Source organism: Oncorhynchus keta, chromosome 10 (assembly GCF_023373465.1).
Source record: "Oncorhynchus keta strain PuntledgeMale-10-30-2019 chromosome 10, Oket_V2, whole genome shotgun sequence".
NCBI lineage: Eukaryota > Metazoa > Chordata > Actinopteri > Salmoniformes > Salmonidae > Oncorhynchus > Oncorhynchus keta.
Genome location: NC_068430.1, coordinates 56,809,436 through 56,833,987, shown reverse-complemented (window position 1 = coordinate 56,833,987; position 24,552 = coordinate 56,809,436). Strand labels below are relative to the sequence as shown.

Sequence of the window (24,552 nt, the reverse complement as noted above, 5' to 3'; positions counted from 1 at the left end):
GGTGTGAGTGGGATGAAAACACATCCGTGTGTGGAAGCGGTATACATGCGTGTGGAAAAATCCGTTGGGCTCGCTCAGTCATACTTGCAAGCCCTCAAGTTTAATTTGCGCACACCACGTTTGCCTGCGCTCGCGGAACACGTCCTCTGCTCGCCCGACCACATTTCTCTTTCGATAAAAGTGTTTGATTGAGCAATGATGTTTCCTTCCTGATTTCTCGTGCCCGTTCGATTTTTATAATCGGATTTGACACCATACAGTTGAGTTGTAGTGGTTACTATGTGGTGTATACGTTGGATTTATCCAACGTTTGCGTCAAATTGTATGCGTAGACTTTCCAGAAATAGTGACAAAAGGTGAGTGTTGAACTTTTGTTGCACACATAACTACTAAAATGTTGAAATGCATAATGAACAAAGTTTGACTGCAGAATTTATTCCGCAGTACTGATGCAATGACGCTGTCGGTTGCCCGCCATCCACCACCAACGCCCATCCTTACTTTAATAAAGCAGTTGGTGGCTCCTGACCTGGTTTATTATCTACATGTAAAACTTTGCAGCTGGCCCATTTAGCGGAAATCGCAGCAGGGCAAGAAACGTCAACCCGACTTACACTCGTCACAGCTTTTGGAAACAATTGCCAGAAATTAGCTGTTATTTCTAGGTAACTACATACACAGTCATTTATGTACTGTAAAATAAAATCCTAAAAACAGTTTCCTATACCATTCATTAATTTTATGGATTGGAAGAGATTCCATCCTCTTCATATGATGGCTGACAGGTGAAACCAGGGGTGGACTGGGACCAGAAATCAGCCCATTTTTTCCCTTGAGACACCACACTGGCCCATTTTCCCCCTAAGGTCCCCATTTAATTACATGAAGTTACCACGTGGCGGAGCTATTTTTTTTTAACAAAAGCAGTTTTACAGCTAATTTCCTGCAATTCTACACATGTTGCCATGATTTATGCAATGTTACAATGATATCTGAGTGAGAGTGACTAACAAAATAAATAAGGGCCCCCTGGAGGTCAGGGCCCCTTTGTGCCCTTGCGGTAATTGCAACAGATATCTGGGTAGACTAGATTACCGATCCAGAAAAGGTTGCTTGGGCTAATTGACTGGCGGTCAGTGACTGACATAGCAAGAGGAAAACTGCTGATGCACAACCTAATTTAGAAATTGTGTGTATTCTACTTTTTCGGGGCCCCCTTGCGGCCCGGGTGCCCTAGGCGACCACCTATGTTGCTTATGCCCCGGGCTGGGCCTTCCACCATTATTAGCCAGATAATTATCATTTTGTGCATACAAAGAAACCCAGTAGACTGCCCACTGGACTAAAAATGGGCCTGCATTTACCTGAAATGCCAGATGTTCAGTCCGCCCCTGGGTGAAACCATCCAAGATGTTGGGTTTGATTCTGGTCAAAGTGCAACTACTCAGTGATGATAGCTTTCCTCTTTCCCCAGTCTAATGGGATTTTAAGTATGGACATTTATGGATGCTCATGTTCGGTAATGGCGAAGGTCCACGAGGACTGATCGGCAGGAGTGTGTGTGTGTGTGTGTGTGTGTGTGTGTGTGTGTGTGTGTGTGTGTGTGTGTGTGTGTGTGTGTGTGTGTGTGTGTGCGTGTGTACGCTAGCAGGTCCTTCAGGCCTTATGATATACTGTCAAGCTAGATGTTGTTGAGGAGCCTCAATTATGAAAGCATCCATTTTTTATATATTTTTTTCTCCTTTACACACAAACATTTTTGTTATCTGACACAATGATAAACCACTCCTATACTCCATCACACACGTTTTATGTATGTGATAACACAATGAGATATTTATTGTACCAACTGGTATGTCTTCATTATAGACTAGCTTATGATCCATAGCTAACACATAGCCTCTAGTTTATATTGACATTTCAGGTGTCATGCAGCTATTCCATATGGAGAGAGTGCTTAGTTGAATGGTTGCTTTTTTGAGGTCCCCTTGGGGACTGGAGGGACCAGTGAGAGGATGACCTGGTTTAAATTTTCTCTTCTCTGCCTTGTTGGTAGCTACCCATTTTAACAGAGTCCATCCGAGCCGATGAGAATCAACTGTGCGGGTGGATTGGTTCTTTTTTTTACTAAGGAATATTGTCATTTTATTCATCTACAGATAATCAGGTATACCTGAGGTCGTTTTGCGCTTCTCTAAGTCAATGTTGTTATTCTAACGGGTGCAGGTGTGGCTGTGGAAATCCAACGATTCTCTGTCCAGAGATAACAAGTAAGTCACCTACTTTGTGTGGCCGTTATTTAAAACCTGACTGCTGATCAAATATACATATTTTTAATAGGCTATGTGGTAGGCTACAGTGACCTTGCAACAAGCACGAGTGACAATGATTTATGGCAGAGATTTGACACTGAATGGAACGAATGTGATTCATTGTATTCTGTCCTCTAATTCTCTTTAAGTTTTTGTGCTCCTGAGATGGCTTAGTAAAACAACAAAATTATCAGCTATAAATAGAGTAAAGGATACCATATGTCATATCTAATTTATTTAAGATGTAGGCTATTTAAAAACACCCGCTACTTGAGTTCGGCTTTTCATTTGGCCTAAATCTGGTTCAATTCATGGTTTTAAATGGTTTAATTAATGTGCCTGTTCAGTAACGCACCGCTGTCTAACCCATTACAGACAGAAGATGTGATATATTACCTGTAATAAATATAAGGCAATGTTTATATGACCCCCCCGTTCAAACAGCCCCTTATTTACCATTGTCATGCAGGTTTACCCCTTTTATACACATCAGTTGTTAACTTGCAAATTGATAGGGGAGGGAAGTGGGCAGTTTTGTTAAATCATGGTAGCTGTTTGCATTTCAAATTAGTGAGATATTTAACAATGGAAGTGTTAATGAATTTACTTGCAAAAAAGCAGAGAACAATTCACACAGACCCAATACCTGTATTTTTCACAGGGTCTGTGAAAATGCAGGAATAATGACAATACTCTTAGCAAAAAAAAACAAGTGCTATCTAGACCCTAAAAGAGTTATTCAGCTGTCCCCATAAGAGAACAGTTTGAATAACCCTTTTTGGATCCAGGCATAACTTTTTGTGGTTTCTTGTGGAAGCATTTCTGCAGAAGGTACTACTTGGGAATCCAAAATTGTTCTACCTGGAACCAAAAAGGGTTATCCTATGGGGACAGCAGAATAATCCTTTTGGAACCCTTTTTTCTAAGAGTGTTGGTCTTTAGGTGGCTTTTAATTTGCTATGTTTCTTACCACTTTAAAACATACCAAAAAGCAGGTAAAAAGAACAGGCATGGTGAATTAGTGGAATCTATCTGTGTATGATAGGGGTAACGTTTCCTTATAAATGTACAGCATTATACTGGCAGCAGAGTTGCCAGCTAAATACTGTATTTTCATTTTACAGCAGGGGATGCTGTACAGCACTTTGAGATATCAGCTGATGTACGAAGGGCTATATAAATACATTTGATTTGATAAAGGCACGTTGTGTTAGCTAATCCAAGTTTATAATTTTAAAAGGCTAATTGATCATTAGAAAACCCTTTTGCATTTTGTTAGCACAGCTGAAAATTGTTGTCCTTATTTAAAGAAGCAGTAAAACTGGCCTTCTTTAGGCTAGTTGAGTATCTGGAGCATCAGCATTTGTGGGTCCGATTACAGGCTCCAAATGGCCAGAAGAAAAGCCCTATATTCTGAAACTCGTCAGTCTATTCTTGTTCTGAGAAATGAAGGCTATTCCATGTGAGAAATTGCTTAGAAACTGAAGATCTCGTACAACGCTGTGTAGTACTCCCTTCACAGAACAGCGCAAACTGTCTCTAACGAGAATGGTAGGAGGAGTGGGAGGCCCCGGTGCACAACTGAGCAAGAGGACAAGTACATTAGTGTGTCTAGTTTGAGAAACAGACGCTTCACAAGTCCTCAACTGGCAGCTTCATTAAATAGTACTCGCAAAACACCAAAGGAGAATCCGCGATGCTGGCCTTCTAGGCAGAGTTGCGAAGAAAAAGCCAAATCTCAGACTGACTAATAAAAAGAAAAGATTAAGATGGGCAAAAGAAAACAGACACTGGACAGAGATGGCTTTTTCTTTAGCTAACATAATGTGCCATTGGAACTCAGGAGTGATGGTAATGAGCCTCGGTACGCCTATGTAGATGGATTATCTATAGCTCTGTCAGAGTGACCATCATGTTTTTGGTCACCTCTCTGACCAAGGCCCTTCTCCCCCGATTGCTCAGTTTGGCCGGGTGGCCAGCTCTAGGACGAGTCTTGGGGGTTCCAAACTTCTTCCATTTAAGAATAATGGAGGCCACTGTGTTCATGGGGACCTTCAATGCTGCAGTTTTTGGTACCCTTCCCCAGATCTGTGCCTCGACATAATCCTGTCTCTGAGCTCAATGGACAATTCCTTCAACCTCATGGCTTGGTTTTTGCTCTGACATTGCACTGTCAACTGTGTGACCTTATATAGACAGGTGTGTGCCTTTCAAAATCATGTCCAATCAATTGAGTTTGCCACAGGTGGACTCCAATCGAGTTTTAGAAACATGTCAAGGACGATCAATGGAAACACCTAAGCAAAATGTTGAGTCTCCTAACGAAGGGTCTGAATACTTATGTAAATAAAGGTATCTGTTTTAAAAAATGTAATACATTTGCAAACATTTCTAAAAAACTGTTTTTGCTTTGTGATTATGGGGTATTGTGAGTAGATTGCTGAGAGTTGTAATTATTTAATCAATTTTAGAATAAGTCTGTAACGTAACAAAATGTGGACAAAGTCAAGGAGTCTGAAAACTCATCGAAGGCACTGTATCTTTATATATTTCCAAATATCTTTATTAGATATAAGGAGTAGACATGCTCCAGATACGCATGTCCTTAATTTCATATACAGAGCTCGGACATTCTCCGTGATGGGACAGTTTCTACATGCATCCAATCCGAACCTCAGAAATCTCCCTGCTACCATATGAGTCCAGGAGATATATCTAGGGTGAGATACGTTCAAGACACACACCTGATGCGCGTGCACCCGCTTACACTTTGCGGCGTTAGAATATTCTACAAATATGTATGTGTCAACATGCTGACATAGATAGGCCTTTATACTTAGGCACGACTCCAAATATTTTCAGAAATGTATCATATCTGTAGTGATTACCTGACATTTATGTATCTGTATTTCTAAACAAATGAATCATTTCAATATACATCGTTACCTGATATGTAATATTTATCCTCGTATGTCTGATGGGCTAAATTCAACTCATGAAAGGTCCAATGCCCAAATTATTTTACTTGTTCAGGTGCCTATAATCAAGGTGACATATCTGAGCATAGATGGGTTGATTGTTTAGCAACTACAGATGGAATGGGCTTAGATTGTTGGCGAAATGTAAACTATATTTCTTCTACAATGTTTATTGAAAACATAAATACACTTGCACGATGATGACTTGTTGTCTCTCAAATACATCGTTACAGTTGTTGGTTAGCTAGCTAGCATTTTTTTGTTGCTATAGTAGTATTGACATGAAATCAGTCAAAACACCAAAAAATAAGACAATTTAATTTAATCCAAGTTTCTATTTCCAAAGCACATCGCCGTTATTTCTGTAAGAAAATGCATCATGGGCCTCCCGAGAGGCGCAGCGGTCTAAGGCACTGCAGCGCAGTGCTGGAGGCGTCACTACAGATCCGGGTTCTATCTCGGGCTGTGTCGCAGTCGTCCGCGACCAGGAGACCCATGAGGCGGTGCACAATTGGCCCAGTGTCATCCAGGTTAGGGGAGGGTTTGACTGGCTGGGATGTCCTTGTCCCATCGCACTCTAGCGACTCCTTGTGGCAGCTGGCGCCTGCACACTGACTTTGGTTGTCAGTTGTATGGTGTTTCCTCTGAAACATTGCTCCGGCTGGCTTCTGGGTTAGGCGGGTAGTGTGTCAAGAAGCAGTGTGGCTTGGCGGGGTCCTGTTTCGGAGGATGCACGGCTCTCGACCTTCGCCTCTCCCAAGTTGCAGTAATGGGACAAGACTATAACTATTAATTGAAAAATAAAAATAAACAAAACACTTTTTTTTTATCATAATGTTAAAATAATAAAAAATAATAGGCCAATCTTTGCTAAAAAAAATGTATTTTCTTTATTTAACAGAAAATACAAGTTGCACACCCTCAATACCCCTGCCTGCCCTGTTTGTAATCGACGATGGATGCATTGGGTGCAGATTGGGTCGTCAATGGCAGTCCCTCGCAGTCCAGACTAGAGGTCGACCGATTATGATTTTTCAACGATTATTGGAGGACCAAAAAAAAATATATATATAAAAAAAATATATATATATATATATATATATTTGTGATAATGACAATTACAACAATACTGAATGAACACTTATTTTAACTTAATATAATACATCAATAAAATCAATTTAGTCTCAAATAAATAATGAAACATGTTCAATTAGGTTTAAATAATGCAAAAACAAAGTGTTGGAGAAGAAAGTAAAAGTGCAATATGGGCCATGTAAATGCTAACATTTAAATTCCTTGCTCAGAACATATGAAAGCTGGTGGTTCCTTTTAACATGAGTCTTCAATATTCCCAGGTAAGAAGTTTTAGGTTGTAGTTATTATAGGACTATTTCTCTCTATACCATTTGTATTTCATATACCTTTGACTATTGGATGTTCTAATAGGTACTTTAGTATTGCCAGCCTAATCTCGGGAGTTGATAGGCATGAAGTCTTAAACAGCGCAATGCCTGAAGCACAGCGAAGAGCTGCTGGCAAATGCAGGAAAGTGCTGTTTGAATGAATGCTTACAAGCCTGCTGCTGCCTACGACTGCTCAGTCAGACTGCTCTATCAAATCGTAGACTTAATTATAATATAATAACACACATAAATACGAGCCTTAGGTTATTAATATGGTCAAATCCGGAAACTATCATTTCGAAAACAAAGTTTATTATTTCAGTGAAATACGGAAACGTTCCTAATTTATCTAACGGGTGGCATCCCTAAGTCTAAATATTCCTGTTACATTGCACAACCTTCAATGTAATGTCCTAATTATGAACAATTCTGCAAAAATAATTACGGACTTTGTTAGGAAGAAATGGTCTTCACACAGTTCGCAACGAGCCAGGCAGTCCAAACTGCTGCATATACCCCGACTCTGCTTGCACAGAACGCAAGAGACGTGACACAATTTCCATAGTTAAAATAGATTAATGTGAGCAGGCAATATTAACTAAATATGCAGGTTTAAAAATATATACTTGTGTATTGATTTTAAGAAAGGCATTGATGTTTATGGTTAGTTACACATCGGTGCAACGACAGTGTTTTTTTCGCGAATGCACTTGTTAAATCACTCGTTTGGCTAAGTAGGCTGTGATTCAATGATAAATTAACAGGCACCGCATCGATTATATGCAACGCAGGACAAGCTAGAAAAACTGGTAATATCATCAACCATGTGTAGTTAACTAGTGATTATGTTAAGATTGATTGTTTTTTTATAAGATAAGTTTAATGCTAGCTAGCACCTTACCTTGGCTCCTTGCTGCACTCGCATAACAGGTAGTCAGCCTGTCACTCCTCGTGGAGTGCAATGTAATCGGCCATAATCGATGTCCAAAAATGACGATTACCGATTGTTATGAAAACTTGAAATCGGCCCAAATTAATCGGCCATTCCAATTCATTGGTCAACCTCTAATCCAGACCCAATGTGGTGGTAATGTTGGTCTGTGATCCACTCCAAACTGTCTGCATAAATCATGAATCAAAATTGTGTGGATATTGCAAGAAAATATTGTTATTTCACATAACCATACCCCAAGGTAGCTACTCTGCCTGCTTCATTCATGATGAGGAAACTAACTGGACCAAGATAGCTAGCTAGCCAAGTTGCTAGTTACATAGCTAGCAATGTTAGTTAACTAGCTAGCTTTTATTAATCAGTCATTTTGTACTTTTTATTTAACCTTTATTTATACAGGTTTTTCACATTGAGATAACATGTTCAAGCGAGACCTGGTCCAATACAAAATACGCCTAAACGTTTTAAAACATTAGCTGTCTTCTTGAGGCTTGATTGGGGGTCCAAAAAGAAAATCACTGAAGTGAAGGCAATTTCATTACTTGTTAGCTAGCTAGGCTACAAGTTAGCTTCTACCCCCCTATCAAGCCTAGCTAGCTAGCTTGTCCTACTGGCTGCTAGCCAAATTAGCTAATGTTCCTGATTCTACTTACTAAGATAAATAAAACATCTCAAATTAGCTACTCACTTTAACGTTAACTTCTTTGAAGTATTTTCTGAACAGCTTCTCACTTTTTTGTTTCTCCAGTTGTCAGTTTGAACACACACACCGTTTACACACTAATTGTGACACCCATATTAAAAAAGTGACATTTGGAACTGATGTGATTCTAGCTAGGCTACCAGTTACAGTTCTTTTAGCTTTATCCAGAGGGAATATAAAAAATTATAGCTAGTGTCTGAAATAAGTATATGGATTTAATATTTGTCAAATTATTGAGCATGTCTTCAAAACTCAAATAAGCATCAGAAATGTTCCTTTATTTAGCATATCAAAATGTATATCAAGATCCTGATATGGACCTCAGTCAAGAGCCTATGCATTGTATGTGATGAGAAAATATACTGTGTAGGCTAGTATTTGTCATCATAAAGAGAAAATAAAATGTCCATATAGACCTATCACAGGATATCTAATGAGTCAATAAGCATGTGTTAAACAATTTTCAGAGTCTTTTCAGCATATCAAAAAGCATACCAAGATCTGGATTTGGCCCTCAGCCAAGACAAGCATATCTGGAATCAATATACTGTAGCTTCCTTCATGACCTGGCCTCTGTAAATTGGTTTAGAATCAGCTTTATCCCCTCTGTCGAAGACACTTGGACCTTCTTTAAAAAATATGTTTTAGTGGTATAGTTAACAAATACGCACCCATAAAGAAAATAATAATTAAAAACAGGTTCAGCCCCTGGTTCGCCCGTGATCTGGCAGAGTTACTCCAGTTCAAGAATTCCATTCGCTCGGCACACACATCTTTAGGCTGACTGGCTCTCGTTCAGGCAAATATGAAATAAGTACACTCATTCTATCCGGAAGGCCAAAGTTAGTTACTTAAAGGAGTAGTTCTCCCTCTGTGGGTCTAACCCCAAGAAGTTCTGGAAAACCGTTAAATATCTGGAGAATAAACCCTCCTCCTCACAGCTGCCCATATCCCTTAATGTTGATGATGTGGTTGTTACTGACAAGGAGCACATGGCTGAGCTCTTTAATCACCACTTCATTAAGTCAGGATTCCTATTTGACTCTGCCATGCCTCCTTGCCCATCCAACATTTCCTAATCTCCCACCCCTTCTATAGCGACCATCCCCGATGCTCCTCCCTCTTTTTCCCCTGACCCACCAAAAAGTTTCTCCCTGGAGGCAGTCACTGAGACCGAGATGCTAAAGGAGCTCCTTAAACTTGACCCCCAAAAAACAGCTGGGTCAGATGGTTTAGACCCTTTCTTTAAGGATGCTGCCCCTATCATTTCTGAGCCTGTCTCACGTCTCTGGGGAGGTTCCCATTGCTTGGAAGGAAGCCATGGCGTGTCCTTTATTTAAAGGGGGAGATCAAGCTGATTGTAACTGTTAAAGGCCAATTTCTATTTTGCCCTGTTTATCAAGTGTTGGAAAAACTTGTCAATAATCAACTGACTGGCTTTCTTGATGTCTATAGTATTCTCTCGGGTATGCAATCTGGTTTCCACTTAGATTATGGATGTGTCACTGCAACCGTAAAGGTCTTAAATTGTGTCACCATTGCCCTTGATTCAAAGCAATGTTGTGCTGCTATTTATTTATTATATTTACTTGGCCAAAGCTTTTGATATGGTAGACCATTCCATTTTTGTGGGCCGGTTAAGGAGAATTGGTGTCTCTAAGGGGTCTTTGGCCTCATTTGCTAACTACCTCAAAGAGTGCAGTGTATACATTCAGAACATCTGCGGTCTCAGCCACTGCTTGTCACCAAGGGAGTACCCCAAGGCTCAGTCCTCGGCCCCACACTCTTCTCGATTTGCATCAACAACATAGCTCAAGCAGTAGGAAGCTCTCTCATCCATTTATATGCAGATGATAGTCTTATACTCAGCTGGCATCTCCACAAATGTGATAAATGGTCTACAACAAAGCTTTCTTAATGTCCAACAAGCATTCTCTTACCTTAAACTTATTCTGAAGATCTCCAAAACAAAGGTCACGTGGTAGGGTAAGAATGCCCCCCGGTGTGATTGCTACCTCTGAGGGTTTAGAGTTGGAGGTAGTCACCTCATACACATGCTTAGGAGTATGGCTAGATGGTACACTGTCCTTCTCTGAGCACATATCAAACCTGCAGGCTAAGATTAAATCTAGACTTGGTTTCCTCTATCATAATCGCGCCTCTTTCACCCCAGCTGCCAAACTAACCGACGTCGTTTCTCTTTGCTTATTTGAGCTGTTCTGCCATAATATGGACTTAATATAATAATAATAATATATGCCATTTAGCAGACGCTTTTATCCAAAGCGACTTACAGTCATGTGTGCATACATTCTACGTATGGGTGGTCCCGGGGATCGAACCCACTACCCTGGCGTTACAAGCGCCATGCTCTACCAACTGAGCTACAGAAGGAAAAATCTCCTTACCAAACACAACTGATTGGCTCAAACACACTGAAGGAAAGAAATTACACAAATGTACTTTTAACAAGGTACACCTGTTCATTGAAATGCATTCCAGGTGATTACCTCATGAAGCTGGTTGAGAGAATGTGTCCCAACATTTGACTAGTACTGTAAGTCTAAAAGACATCTGGATTCAGAATATGGTACATATCACAAAACTCAAAATATGCATTGGAAATTGTTTTAATTTCACAAGCTTGTATCATGATTTAACAACAGTTGCAAACTTGTAACATGACATTTGAATACATTCAATAAGATTTGCAAACATATTAAGTCCATTTACAACTATAAATATTCTGCTATGAATCAAAAATACACATGCAGATTTTGAATCTGCGCATGCTCAGAGTTCTGTCACACTGTAGAAAGTTTTGGCAATTTGTAGGAAGAAATTTGCAAGTAAAATCTTGATTTGCACTCTGGAGAAATGACCTTTTACTCCTGACCAATCAATTCCCTCTGCCAAAACCACAGCTGCCTAACCATTGGCTGGATTGTTCCATCAATCATCAGGAAGTAACTACCCACATAAGCAAGTGAGGAGGAGGTAAAGAAAACCAAAACCATCTATGTAATCGTCTCTTATCTGTCTTCATACATTTTCTGGTGAAAAGGCATGACAGTTTGCTTATGCAATATTTTTTTTAAACGGTACACTACACAAGACTGAAGAATAAGACAAATAGGCTACGTGTAGACTGGTAGCCCAATTCTGATCTTTTTGTCCCCCACTAATTTGTATTTTAACCTATCTGATGTGATTGGTCAAAAGACCAATTAGAGGAAAAATGATCAGAATTGGGCTACCAGTCTACACAGCCAGGGACAAGTGAATATAAAGTCAGTTCTTGTGTTTGAAGCAGTTGGTATGAATTTGAGTTGTTACATACAGTCCATGTTAAATGGCTATGAGACAGAGATGGAGGCTCTTGCTGCAATCAAAGGTATCACTAAAGGCCCCGGTATTCAGTCAGGCAGCTTGAAGCAGATGTGTTCCACCATCCAACCCCTTGTCACAGCATGCAGTGGCCTGATAGGGAGATGACACAATTCATTATGTACCTTTCATCACCAAAGCAGTGTTAGCATGTACTGCACATGTTGCTGAACAATCCATCCATTTCGTTACTATCATGGATCTAAATGGGAAATTCACAAACAATATCAAATTCATAAGCATTGACTAATACTTCTAGGGTCCTGCGGTGGTCTAGCAACATGCTGCTTTCTAGTGATCTTAATCCCTCTGCACCTGAGATGCAACAAGAAAAACATGAATAACATTACGCCTAGTCAGTCAGTAACTTGGGTAATTAAACACTCACCTAAAAGGTGCACGCACATCAGCCAAATGATGATGATGTCTATTTGCAGTGAAATTGGGAGGAATTTTTCTTGCCAACTTTTTCAGTCACCAATTAATTAATAAAACAAGCAGTGGAATGAGTCAGTTTGACAAAAAGTGTTCAAAAGTCTTAAAAACATAGCTATAATTAAGTTTTTATTTTCTAGAAACCAAGCTAACAATAACTGCAGTGGTGATGGTGGGCGTAACCTTTCCCCTAGAAGTTTTAATTTAGATAGCTAACGTTATTTGTATAAACTATCAATCAGATGGTTAACTAGCAAATATTTGTTTTCCCCTCGTATCTAAAACTGCCTGATAAAACTTGCAAGTTGATGGTAAAGCTAGGATGAATGTCAGAGGCCAGATAGCTAATAGCTAACAAAAGAAAATCGATGTAGACAGATAAGAAACGATTACCATCAAGTAGACCATTTTGTTTTTCTTGACCTCATCGTCTCTTGCTCATGTGGGTAGCTACTTCCTGATATTTGATTGATGGAAGGATCCAGCCAATGGTTAGGTGGCTGTGGTTTTGGCAGGGGGAATTGATTGGTCAGGAGTGAACGGTCATTTCTCCAGAGCGAAAATCAAGATTTTACTTGTAAATTTCCTAAACTTCCTACAAATTTACAAAACTTTCTACAACGTGACAACAATGACAGAACTAACGAACACACTCAAATTGAAAATCAGCAAGTGTATTTTAGATTCACAGCAAAGTATTCATAGTACTAAATTGACTTTCAATCATTCTGAATATAATATATATTTAAATTTCAAGTTACAAGTTTGCAACCATTGTTAAATCTTTCACACATCATGATAGAAGCTTGCAAAATTAAATGACACATTTGCGAATCGTCCTTGCAACCACGAATCTGAATGTGCGACCATGAAATTCTAAATACAAACTCACGTAGTTCTTTCATCATTATAATCCCATACCATTTCAAAAAATGAATGGAAGTACTGTATAAAAATAAGGGGTTAAATATACTTGTAAAAATAAATAAATGATAATGTTTCCTGATCTTTCTTATATCTCTCAGATATAGGACAGACACTTCAGAACAAAGTCCCCCCAGAAAAAAGCAAAAGGAACCATCTGTTGTTCCATGTATTGAATCTGTTATTCAATGTATTTGTATGGACTAATAGCAGGAAGGCCAAAAATGATATTTTTTATAAATATTTTTATACTTCAAGAAGTCTTAAAATTCTAAATCAAATAGCTAAATGATCCTTGGTATGACCTTCTTCAAACAATTCCATATAGTTTAGTAGAACCCCCCTTCCCAGGTTTAGACAGGGCTTAGACACTTATTGGTAAACAAGAAAACAGTGAATATTCCTGAGTGGCTGAGTTACAGTTTTGATTTAAATATACTTGAAAATCTATGGCAAGACACAAACATTGTTGTCTAGCAATGATAAACAACCAATTTGAGCTTGAAGAGTTCCACTTTGTTTACATACTCATCTCATATGTATATACTGTACTCGATACCATCTACTGTATCTTGCCTATGCCGCTCTGTACCATCACTCATTCATATATCTTTATGTACATATTCTTTATCCCCTTACACTTGTGTCTATAAGGTAGTAGTTTTGGAATTGTTAGCTAGATTACTTGTTGGTTATTACTGCATTGTCGGAACTAGAAGCACAAGCATTTCGCTACACTCGCATTAACATCTGCTAACCATGTGTATGTGACAAATACATTTGATTTGATTTGATTTGAAAAGAATAATAGGCAAATGTTGCACAATCCAGGTGTGGGAAGCTCTTTTACGCTGAACCCAAACCGGCTGGGCGCGTGAGCCATCGTGCGCTATCGTGCATAAATGTATTTTGTCCCACTACACCAAACGCGATCACGACAAGCAGGTTAAAATATCAAAACAAACTCTGAACCAATGACATTAATTTGGGACAGGTCGAAAAGCATTAAACATGTATGGCAATTTAGCTAGTTAGCGTGCACTTGCTAGCTAATTTGTCCTTTTTAGCTAGCTTGCTGTTGCTAGCTAATTTGTCCTGGGATATAAACATTGAGTTGTTATTTTACCTGAAATGCACAAGGTCCTCTACTCTGACAATTAATCCACACATAAAACGGCCACCCGAATCGTTTCTAGTCATCTCTCCTCCTTCCAGGCTTTTTCATCTTTTAATTTATATGGTGATCACATCTACACTTTCATGGTATTACCACGACAACCGGCAAAACAGTTCGTCTTTCAATCACCCACGCGCGTATAACCAATGAGGAGATGGCATGTGGGTACCTGCTTCTATAAACCGATGAGGAGATGGGAGAGGCAGGACTTGCAGCGCGATCTGCGTCAGAAATATAAAGGAGTTCTATTTTAGCCCTTGGCATCGCAGACGCGAGCAGTGTGGGTGCAATAATTGAATAACATAGATTTCTACAATTATTTTGCAGCGCATGCGGTATGGTCAGCCTATTATCCAGAAACACACACAGCTGCAATTGCTATCAAAGGTGCTTTTAAAAAGTATTGACTCAGGGTGTGAATTCTTATGTAAATCTAATATTTTTGTGTTTTATTTTCAATACATTTGCAAGCATTTCTAAAAAACATGTTTTTTTCACTTTGTCATTATAGGGTATTGTGTGTAGATGGGTGAAAAAAATCTATTTAATCCATTTTGAATTCAGGCTGTAACAACAAATTATAAGTCAAGGGATATGAATACAGTGGGACAAAAAAGTATTTAGTCAGCCACCAATTGTGCAAGTTCTCCCACTTAAAAAAGATGAGAGAGGCCTGTAATTTTCATCATAGGTACACTTCAACTATGACAGGCAAAATGAGAGAGAAAAAATCCAGAAAATCACATTGTAGGATTTTTAATGAATTTATTAGCAAATTATGGTGGAAAATAAGTATTTGGTCAATAACAAAAGTTTATCTCAATACTTTGTTATATAGCCTTTGTTGGCAATGACAGAGGTCAAATGTTTTCTATAAGTCTTCACAAGGTTTTCACACACTGTTGCTGGTATTTTGGCCCATTCCTCCATGCAGATCTCCTCTAGAGCAGTGATGTTTTGGGGCTACTGCTGGGCAACACGAACTTTCAACTCCCTCCAAAGATTTTCTATGGGGTTGAGATCTGGAGACTGGCTAGGCCACTCCAGGACCTTGAAATGCTTCTTACGAAGTCACTCCTTCGTTGCCCGTGCGGTGTGTTTGGGATCATTGTCATGCTGAAAGACCAAACCACGTTTCATCTTCAAAGCCCTTGCTGATGGAAGGAGGTTTTCACTCAAAATCTCACGATACATGGCCCCATTCATTCTTTCCTTTACACGGATCAGTCGTCCTGGTCCCTTTGCAGAAAAACAGCCCCAAAGCATGATGTTTCCACCCCCCTGCTTCACAGTAGGTATGGTGTTCTTTGGATGCAACTCAGCATTCTTTGTCCTCCAAACACGACGAGTTGAGTTTTTACCAAAAAGTTATATTTTGGTTTCATCTGACCATATGACATTCTCCCACTCTTCTTCTGGATCATCTAAATGCTCTCTAGCAAACTTCAGACGGGCCTGGACATGTACTGGCTTAAGCAGGGGGACACGTCTGGCACTGCAGGATTTGAGTCCCTGGCGGCGTAGTGTGTTACTGATGGTAGGCTTTGTTACTTTGGTCCCAGCTTTGGTCCCCCCGTGTGGTTCTGGGATTTTTGCTCACTGTTCTTGTGATCATTTTGACCCCACGGGGTGAGATCTTGCGTGGAGCCCCAGATCGAGGGAGATTATCAGTGGTCTTGTATGTCTTCCATTTCCTAATAATTGCTCCCACAGTTGATTTCTTCAAACCAAGCTGCTTACCTGTTGCAGATTCAGTCTTCCCAGCCTGGTGTGATTTTCTGTACAATGTGATTTTCTGGATTTTTTTCTCATTTTGTCTGTCAAAGTTGAAGTTACAGGCCTCTCTCGTCTTTTTTAAGTGGGAGAACTTGCACAATTGGTGGCTGACTAAATAGTTTTTTGCCCCACTGTACTTTAATATCACTGTATATACAGTATATACACTGAGTATACATAACATTAGGAACACCTGCTCTTTCCGTGACATAGACTGACCAGGTGAAACCAGGTGAAAGCTATGATCCCTTATTGATGTCACTTGTTAAATCCACTCCAATGAGTGTAGATGAAGGGGAGGAGACAGGTTAAAGAAGGATTTTTCAAGCTTGAGACAACTGAGACATGGATTGTGTATGTGTGCCATTCAGAGGGTGAATGGGCAAGACAAAATATTTAAGTGCCTTTGAATGGGGTATGGTAGTAGGTGCCAGGCACACCGGTTTGTGGCAAGAACTGCAACGCTGCTGGGTTTTCCACATTCAACAGTTTCTCATGTGTATCAAGAATGGTCCACCATCCAAAGGATATCCAGCCAACTTGATACAACTGTGGGAAACCTTGGAGTCAACATCTCTGTGGAATGCTTTTGACACCTTGTAGAGTCCATGCCCCGGCGAATTGAGGCTGTTCTGAGGGCAAAAGGTGGGGGTGCAACTCAATATTAGGAAGGTGTTCTTAATGTTTTGTACACTCAGTGTACACAAATTACTGTATGTATGAACCACGTCCACTTCTAGAGACCTTAACAAAGGCTTCCAAACTTGCAGTGACTACAGGGAAAACAGACCAAGGACATGACATTTACTCACCCATTAAAAGTTTGAGACTTGCTACCAATCCAATCTGTCCCCTATACCCATTGAACTATTGCGGTACTACTACAAAATTACAATTGACATCTTTGTCATTTAGCAGATGCTCTTATCCAGAGCGACTTACAGGAGAAATTAGGGTTAAGTGCCTTGCTCAAGGGATATTATTGATATATTTTTTCACCTTGTCGGCTCTGGAATTCAACAGCTCCACGTGGTCTTCATCCATGGGGATGGATCACTGTATAGTGGAGGGGGCTGGGGAAGATTCAAGCCCTTCGACTGTATTCTCTCCTGGACTTCTTGCAGAGTCTCTGCTACTGGGGGCATATCCTCGGGCTGATCCCCGTGTGCAGCATTTAGTCCATCAGGAACCTGGTTTAGTGGCTGGTAATAGTAACCTCCATTATCCTCCTCCCACACCTGAAGGTAGACTCAGAGATATGACGTACAGTAGATGCAGAAAGTAAACAGCGTAGTGGGTCAATTTCCGCAACAACTAAGAGCGCTGAAGCGCAAGGTTCAACTTCCCTGCTGTTTTGGTGCCCTGGCTACCATTCGGTGAACAGCGTAATGTGCACACATGCACAAATGCGGAGATACTGTGTGAGAGCGAAGTCTTGCATCTCGTTCGTCTCAATATCTGTGGTGCTGGTCCGAGCAACGTGATTTTGCTGAGTCTACCTTTTAAATTGGTATAGTACTCTCACTCACAGGTGCAATAAATGTAGTCTCTTACAATGCATGCCTCAAAATATGCTAAAGCTAGAATCCTTAGTTTCAACATGCATTGTTGGACATATAAATTAATGATATACAGCCATTAATTCTTGAAGAATATAACTTGCACTACATGAACAAAAGTATGAGGACACCTGCTCGTCGAACATCTCATTCCAAAATCACAGGCATTAACATGGAGCTGGTTCCCCTTCTCTGCTAACAGCCTCCATTCTTCTGGGAAGCCTTTCCACTAGGTGTTGGAACATTGCTGCGGGCACTTGCTTCCATTTAGCCACGAGCATTAGTAAGGTTTGGCACTGTTGGGCGATTAAGCCTGGCTCACAGTAGGCATTCCAATTCATCCCAAAGGTGTTCGATGGGATTGAGGTCAGGGCTCTGTGCAGGCCAGTCAAGTTCTTCCACACCGGTCTCAACAAACCATTTCTGTAAGAACCTCACTTTGTGCACAGGGAACTTGTCATGCTGAAACAGTAAAGGGTCTTCCCCAAACTGTTGCGACCAAGATAGAAGTACAGAGTCGTCTCGAATATCATTGTATGCTGTAGCATTAAGATTATCCTTCACTGGAACTAAGGGGCCTAACCCGAACCATGAAAAACAGCCCCAGACCATTATTCCTCCACCACCAAACTTTACAGCTGGCACAATGCATTCGGGCAGGTAGCGTTCTCCTGACATCCGCCAAACCCAGCTTCGTCCATCGAACTGCCAGTTGTTGAAGTGTGATTCATCCATCCAGAGAACGCGTTTCCACTGCTCCAGAGTTCAATTACGGTGAGCTTTATAACACTCCGGCCGACGCTTGGCATTACGCACAGTGATCTTAGGCTTGTGTACGTCTGTTTGTCTATGGAAACCCATTTCATAAAGCTCCCTACAAACAGTTCTTGTGCTGAAGCTGCTTCCAGAGGCAGTTTGGAACTCGGTAGTGAGTGTTGCAACCGAGGACATTTGATTTATACGCGCTTCAGCACTTGGCAGTCCCGTTCTGTGAGCTTGTGTGGCCTACCACTTCGAGGCTGATCCGTTGTTGCTCCTAGACATTTCCACTTCACAATAACAGCACACAGATGACCGGAGCAGTTCCAGCAGGGCAGAAATTTGGGGAATTGACTTGTTGGAAAGGAGGCATCCTATGACGGTGCCACATTGAAAGTCTCTGAGCTCTTCAGTAAGGCCATTCTACTCCTAATATTTTATACATCTGTCAGTAACGGGTGTGGCTGAAACAGTCAAATCCACTAATTTGAAGGTGTGTCCACATACGTTTGTATATATAGTGTATAAACGCCTCATGAGCTTAGTTCATCTGTTGCACCCCATCAGAACCCAAAATATAAACTTGTTTTACTCCAGTGTTTGTTAACAATGTAAATGTTAATAAACACTGTATAGCCATAAAACAGGCATGGTTAAAACTATTATTTTTATATCATGGATGGTCAGTCCTTGCATCCATAGCTCTGTCTATGAATTTGAGAGTGGTTACATTTCTCAAGGCCTATCCATCAGCTGTTTACCAAAACAGAGGAGGGGTGGCAACTTTGTTATTGTGTAATTTTTTACTCAGTGTTATTCAAGTGGTAATACATTTGTGGTAATACGTACATTTTCTTACGATTTATTTTCAACCACATCCCCTGTTGATTTTGTTGTTAATTTGAAGGTGATATTGGGTCATGGCCAGTCTGCAGCAGGAGTACCCCCTGGTCCTGCTGGGGATTCTGGAGGAGCTGGCTGCTATGCGTCCCTGGCTTTCCTTTCAGGACCTGTGTAGAATGGTCAGCACCCGCTTCGACCTGCAGCACCTCACAGAGCTTAGGAGCCTGCTGTTCTCCGCAGCCTGCCGTGATCCCTGTTTCCCTGCCACCCTCTTCAGAGACAGGGTCAACCCTAAGGGACTGGGGACATCCCCGATTGGCGTGGCAGCTGACATTGTCACAATATTCAACCTCATTCAAATGACGGGTGGGGTTCCTGAAGAGGCCCAGGCGGCCCAGCCAATGAAAGCTCAGCTCGGCCCCAATATCGACCAATCCCCGGGGCCCTCTTTGCAAATTTCTTTGCCCATCGCTGACGAGGTGAGATTCTCCAGCCGCGATAGGGTGCGCACACTGTCAGACTCTCAGACCCTCTCAGGCCCTATCGACCAGAGCTTGCTCTGGCCCAAATCAAATTACTCGTTCCGTAAGCGTGCCAGTCTCCCTCCTGATCCCCTCTCTCTGGTCTCGTCATCCCCTCCAGGCCGTGCCAGGGCTGTGTCTTTCGACTGGCGCCACAACACCCCGCTGTTCGCTGGCAGTGGAAGCATCCCAGGCCAGGCCATGCAGAGCATCTACCTCCCCCTGGAGACAGACAGCGAGTCCTCAAAGGATTCCCTGAGTGGAGACTCGGCACCCAGGGATCCCGGATCAGAGCCGGGATCGCAGCCGGGATCGGAGCGGCATTCCTGCACGAAGAAGAGAGGTATTTTCAAGATGGACTTCCACAACCAGTCGCACCTCGTTCCCGAGGTGACCATTAGTACCGTGGCTCCGAGAGTAGGAGTAGGAGGAAGAGGGAGGCAGGAACTTTTCACAAATCGCAGCTTCGAGATGCTCTCCAACCCGTATCCTTCGCCTACGGTCGGGCGGCCTTCGCCGGAGCGCCAGGTCAAGCATGAAAGCCTGGATGACCTCCAGGACTCCACATACTTTGGCCCAGGGGGTACTATTCCTGAATGGTCCCCCCAACCCCCCAGGACCCGTAGGCCAGGATGGATGGACAAGAGCCTCAGTCTGGATGACAGGTTGGTGGGCTTAGATGGCTCCGAGGGCTCCCTTCAGAGGAGACTTGCTCCCAGCCCCACCATAAACTCTGGTGAGTGGTTGCCCCTTCCAAAGGGATGGGAGGGGACCGTCAGTCTCAGACCTGAAGGAGAAGGGTGGATGGCCTGCAGTACGGGCACCCAGACAGACACCATGCCGGGCACGCGGCACCTGCGGAGCCTGGTGCACGCCGACCACCTGTCCTTCATGACCTCGATGGACAACCCCGACATGCTAGGCGAGGACGACATCAGCACCATCTTCCGCTTCCTGGATGACATGAGCATGTGCGGCTCCACAGGGTACATCTGCCCCCCCGACGGGGGCCCTTCGGCAGCCCAGGACACCCCGGAGGCGCGGCGCGGCCGCCTGGGCCAGCTCCAGAGGCTCTTCCATTCGCTGGACGGCAGTGACGATGGCGGGCTCAAGGCAAGTGTGTGTAAACTCCTCCTGAGAATGGGTCAGATCGAACAGAGCCTGGAGTCCCTGTCCGAGGTCAAGGCCGAGATCTCCCAGGTGCTCTCCTTCCTCCAGCGGCTGGACGAGAAGATGCAGGAGCAGGCCGTGGGAGGTAGGCGGGGAGGTAGGGGGCTGGGACCCCCCAGCGGCGGTGAGTCTTCCCTGGGTGTGCTAAGCCATCCGCTCAGCCCTGGGTCTGGTGGTTCCTCTGAGCCCCAGCCCCTGTCTGTATCTGTGCATTCGTTTGGTAGCCTGGACTGGAACCGGTGGGGGAAGATGGAGGAGAATAGAGGTGTGAGCGAAACCAAAGTGGGGAAGAAGGGGGTGATCTCTCGACAGGCCTCTTGCAAGAGTGGCGTGGACTCCAAGCGGCCAAGCATCATCTCCATCTTGTCTGCACGGGATTGGACGGTGTCTTTCTCGAAAAGTAAAGATGACAAGGACCAGCCCGGGAAAACAGGACAGGTATTGTACCAACTTAGTCAGTGCAACAGTGTGTGTGTGTGTGTATGTGCACGCATGCATGCATGCATTCGTTTTGGAGATTTGGATTTGGTTTGGAGTGAGTGTGATAGTGTGTGCGAGTGTGAGTATGTGTGTGTGTGTTTTAGTGTGTGTGTGTGTGCTGATTTTGTTGCTAAATCAGGAGTTTAGCTGTGTGTGTCTTGTAAAGCAGTCTTAGGGTCTGGGTCTGACCTGTTACCTGCTCCATATAGTTGTATGTTGCTGTTTGGATCTAGCAAGGCTAGTGGCTAGTTGTGTGAGGGTAAGGAATTATAAACTCTGTAGATTTGGGGGTTTTAGGCAGACATTTGAAAGAACTAGACTAATACGGAGACTAAAACCTAAAGCAGAAATTGAGTCAGACATTAGCTGGCCTGTTGGTCAGACTGTGGTTTAGGTGGTCAGTTGTTTACTTAGTCAATTATTCCCATAGCTCTTTTACTGTCAATGCAAGACTGCCTTTCAGTAATCAGTAATTCCCCAGTTCTCCACACAAATGCAAGAGCAGGTTTGCTTGTGTGTATCCAGTTTGGTCACATATGTATTCCATATTTGTTCCTGCCATTATGTTTGATTTATGTTTCTCTCTTCCTCCATCCATCCACGTTTCCTCACACTCCCACTTGGTGGAGCAGGTGTCCAACTCTTCTCTCTTCCATCAGAAGGGTGGCGGTTTGACCAATCCAGGGTTGTCCTCTGGGATGACCTCTGGATTGACCTCTGACCTCCGATTGGCTGAGGGGAGAGGAGCCCCGGTCTGGACCGTGGAGGAGAGAGAGGCCAGAATGTCCCCTCTGGACCTACAGGTACTGTATATTTTGACCTTGTTGACCTTTTGGTAGCGCAGTACTTAACGACAATTGTTGGCCGCATTAAATCACCTCACGGGACCCGTCAGACCGCCAGTACGAGCTCCCTGCTTTCCAAGAGGAAATGTTTGATTGCTTTTCATAAGCACATGAGCACGTATGTCTTATTATAATCTTATATGCTGTAAATGTTCAACAGACTGAACAAATGAGTTATTTAGTCAAGATCATTATGAGATTATACTAATACATTATACATATGACATTTCTTTTGATGCACTATAACTGCATTACAATGCATTAAATAAAGTTCAGCTTTCTCCCAAAATGATACAAACCAGGATTAGTCAGTGAACCTTCAGAAAATATAGAATCACGTGTGGCTCAGTTGGTAGAGCATGGCACTTGCAATGCCAAGGTTGTGGGTTTGATTCCCACAGGGGACCAGTATGAACATGTATCACTCACTACTGTAAGTCTATCTGGATAAATGTCTAAAATGTCAAATGTATATCTGACCTGGGATCCAAAAGGAACTTCCAATTATATAAAAATGGTCTCCAATTTTCGATCTCGCTGCAACTCCCCAACTGGCTCAGAAGGCGAAGGTTAAGTCATGCGTCCTCCAAAACATGGCACGCCTAACTGTACCCCTTAACACCCGCCAGCTTAACCCGGAAGCCAGCCGCACCAATGTGTCGGAGGAAACACTTTTCAACTGGCGACCGGGATCAGCCACAAGGAGTCGCTAGAGCACGATGAGCCAAGAAAAGCCCCACCGGCCAAACCCTCCCCTAACCCGGACGACGCTGGGCCAATTGTGCACTGTCTTATGGGACTCTCGGTCACGGCCGGTCGTGGCACCTTTAGCCTTGCATGCGATGCGGTGCCTTAGACCATTGTGCCACTCGGGAGGCCCCAGGGAATAATACTTTTAATGGAACAACTGGAACGGTTATCTACTTGACTGGCATGATAGAGTGGTGACCTTATGTTTTGTCTCGTAGGCCCAGGAGTCTCTAAACCCTAATAACCTGGAGTTTTGGATGGAGGATATCTACACGCCAGGTTACAGTACACTGCTGAGGCGCAAAGAGGCCAACCAGCGCAGAGCCAAAGCCTGCAAGCTGGGGGCGCTCATCTTCACTTCCATCACCATCATCCTCGTCATCGTCATCCCTATCGCCACCATGAGCTCCTGAGGCTCTGTATGCATGCCAGACAGGAGACCGCCAAACAGAAATACTGATTTGATTTGTTGATTGGCGACGACGGGATGGTGGGATTCTGAATGTGGTGTTGATGTGATACTTTGTGCCCTACATTTATGGGAGTAATGTGCCCTACATTTACCATGCTCTTGCACCAGTGTACTCAGGAGAGAGTATTTAAGGAAAGACCAAGCTAAATGAATCCAAATTCTTTGTGAATCTGGCTTCATGCTATTACAATATGTTATGGCCTTATCCTGTTGCCCACATACCTTACTGGGCTAATTTCTTTCAAGCACAAATTAAAAAAAAAAATGCATAACAGTAAAAAGAACAGCATTTAGGTAGGCCTACTGTCTGCCATTATTTCTCATTAAGTTATGTTGAATAAAATGTTTATTTGTCATAATGGTTTTCGCTCAGTGATTTCCTCTATATTTTACTGGCTATGTGTCAATGCAGTCTTTTGATGAGAAACCTCCTCTGTTTGTTGATGTTGATGTTTTGGTGCCATAGGGATAAGGAAGCCTTTGAGGATTCTCTGTGTAATCTAAAGTATGTTATACCACTCTACCATGTTAGTGTACTGTATGTACGCAGACACGCACGCACGCACGCACGCACGCACGCACGCACACGCACACACACACACACACACACACACACACACACACACACACACACACACACACACACACACACACACACACACACACACACACACACACACACACACACACGCACACGCACACAAACACACACGTGCATGAATGCGCACCCACACACACACATCACATTGACACATACACTGCATACAATCACAGCCAAAATTCATATGATGTGATTGTCAAGGGATATGCAGTCTTACTGGTTCTGTCACATTTCACTTGGGAAGAATGTCTATGTTGTAGTTGAATGTACTAGTACTACTAGTACTGAGGTCACCTGGGGTTAGGGCTGATGGTTCACAATATGGAGATTGAGTGTCGCAGTGCTTTGGAGGGTGATGTGAAAATGTAAGGCCAAAGTTTGTTTTGCTGTGCTGGCATTGCAGCAAACCCTGAGCCCTCACCAACCCACACACACACAGGATGTTCATTGTGTGGGGCTGGGGGGAGGCGTCGGATCTATGCATTGCTTCCTCTTAAGTGGATGT

General features: G+C 42.6%; 1 protein-coding gene, 1 long non-coding RNA gene and 1 other non-coding gene across 3 annotated transcripts; 2 read left to right on the top strand and 1 right to left on the bottom strand.

Annotated features, from left to right (window-relative positions):
- Positions 1-231: 231 nt before the first annotated feature.
- LOC118389004 (major intrinsically disordered Notch2-binding receptor 1-like) lies at positions 232-23,803 on the top strand. Its single transcript, XM_035778659.2, has 4 exons — positions 232-356; positions 19,273-21,337; positions 22,012-22,182; positions 23,193-23,803. Exons 2-4 carry the CDS (start codon positions 19,286-19,288, stop codon positions 23,385-23,387), a joined length of 2,418 nt encoding a protein of 805 aa, XP_035634552.1. The 5' UTR covers positions 232-356; positions 19,273-19,285; the 3' UTR covers positions 23,388-23,803.
- LOC118389006 (uncharacterized) lies at positions 10,969-12,607 on the bottom strand. The gene is made up of 3 exons (XR_004826653.2): positions 12,564-12,607; positions 11,989-12,050; positions 10,969-11,828 (listed from the first exon to the last, which is right to left on the bottom strand). It is a non-coding gene; the product is annotated as an uncharacterized LOC118389006 (long non-coding RNA).
- trnaa-ugc (transfer RNA alanine (anticodon UGC)) lies at positions 22,563-22,632 on the top strand. Its single transcript has one exon. It is a non-coding gene; the product is annotated as a tRNA-Ala (tRNA).
- Positions 23,804-24,552: the final 749 nt, after the last annotated feature.

Bases quoted from the DNA above. Each gene is read 5' to 3' on its own strand.
- LOC118389004 (XM_035778659.2), top strand. From the start codon at position 19,286: ATGGCCAGTCTGCAGCAGGAGTACCCCCTGGTCCTGCTGGGGATTCTG. The intron at 21,338-22,011 runs GTATTGTACCAA...TTGGTGGAGCAG, and splicing joins AGCCCGGGAAAACAGGACAG to GTGTCCAACTCTTCTCTCTT. The intron at 22,183-23,192 runs GTACTGTATATT...TTTGTCTCGTAG, and splicing joins TGTCCCCTCTGGACCTACAG to GCCCAGGAGTCTCTAAACCC.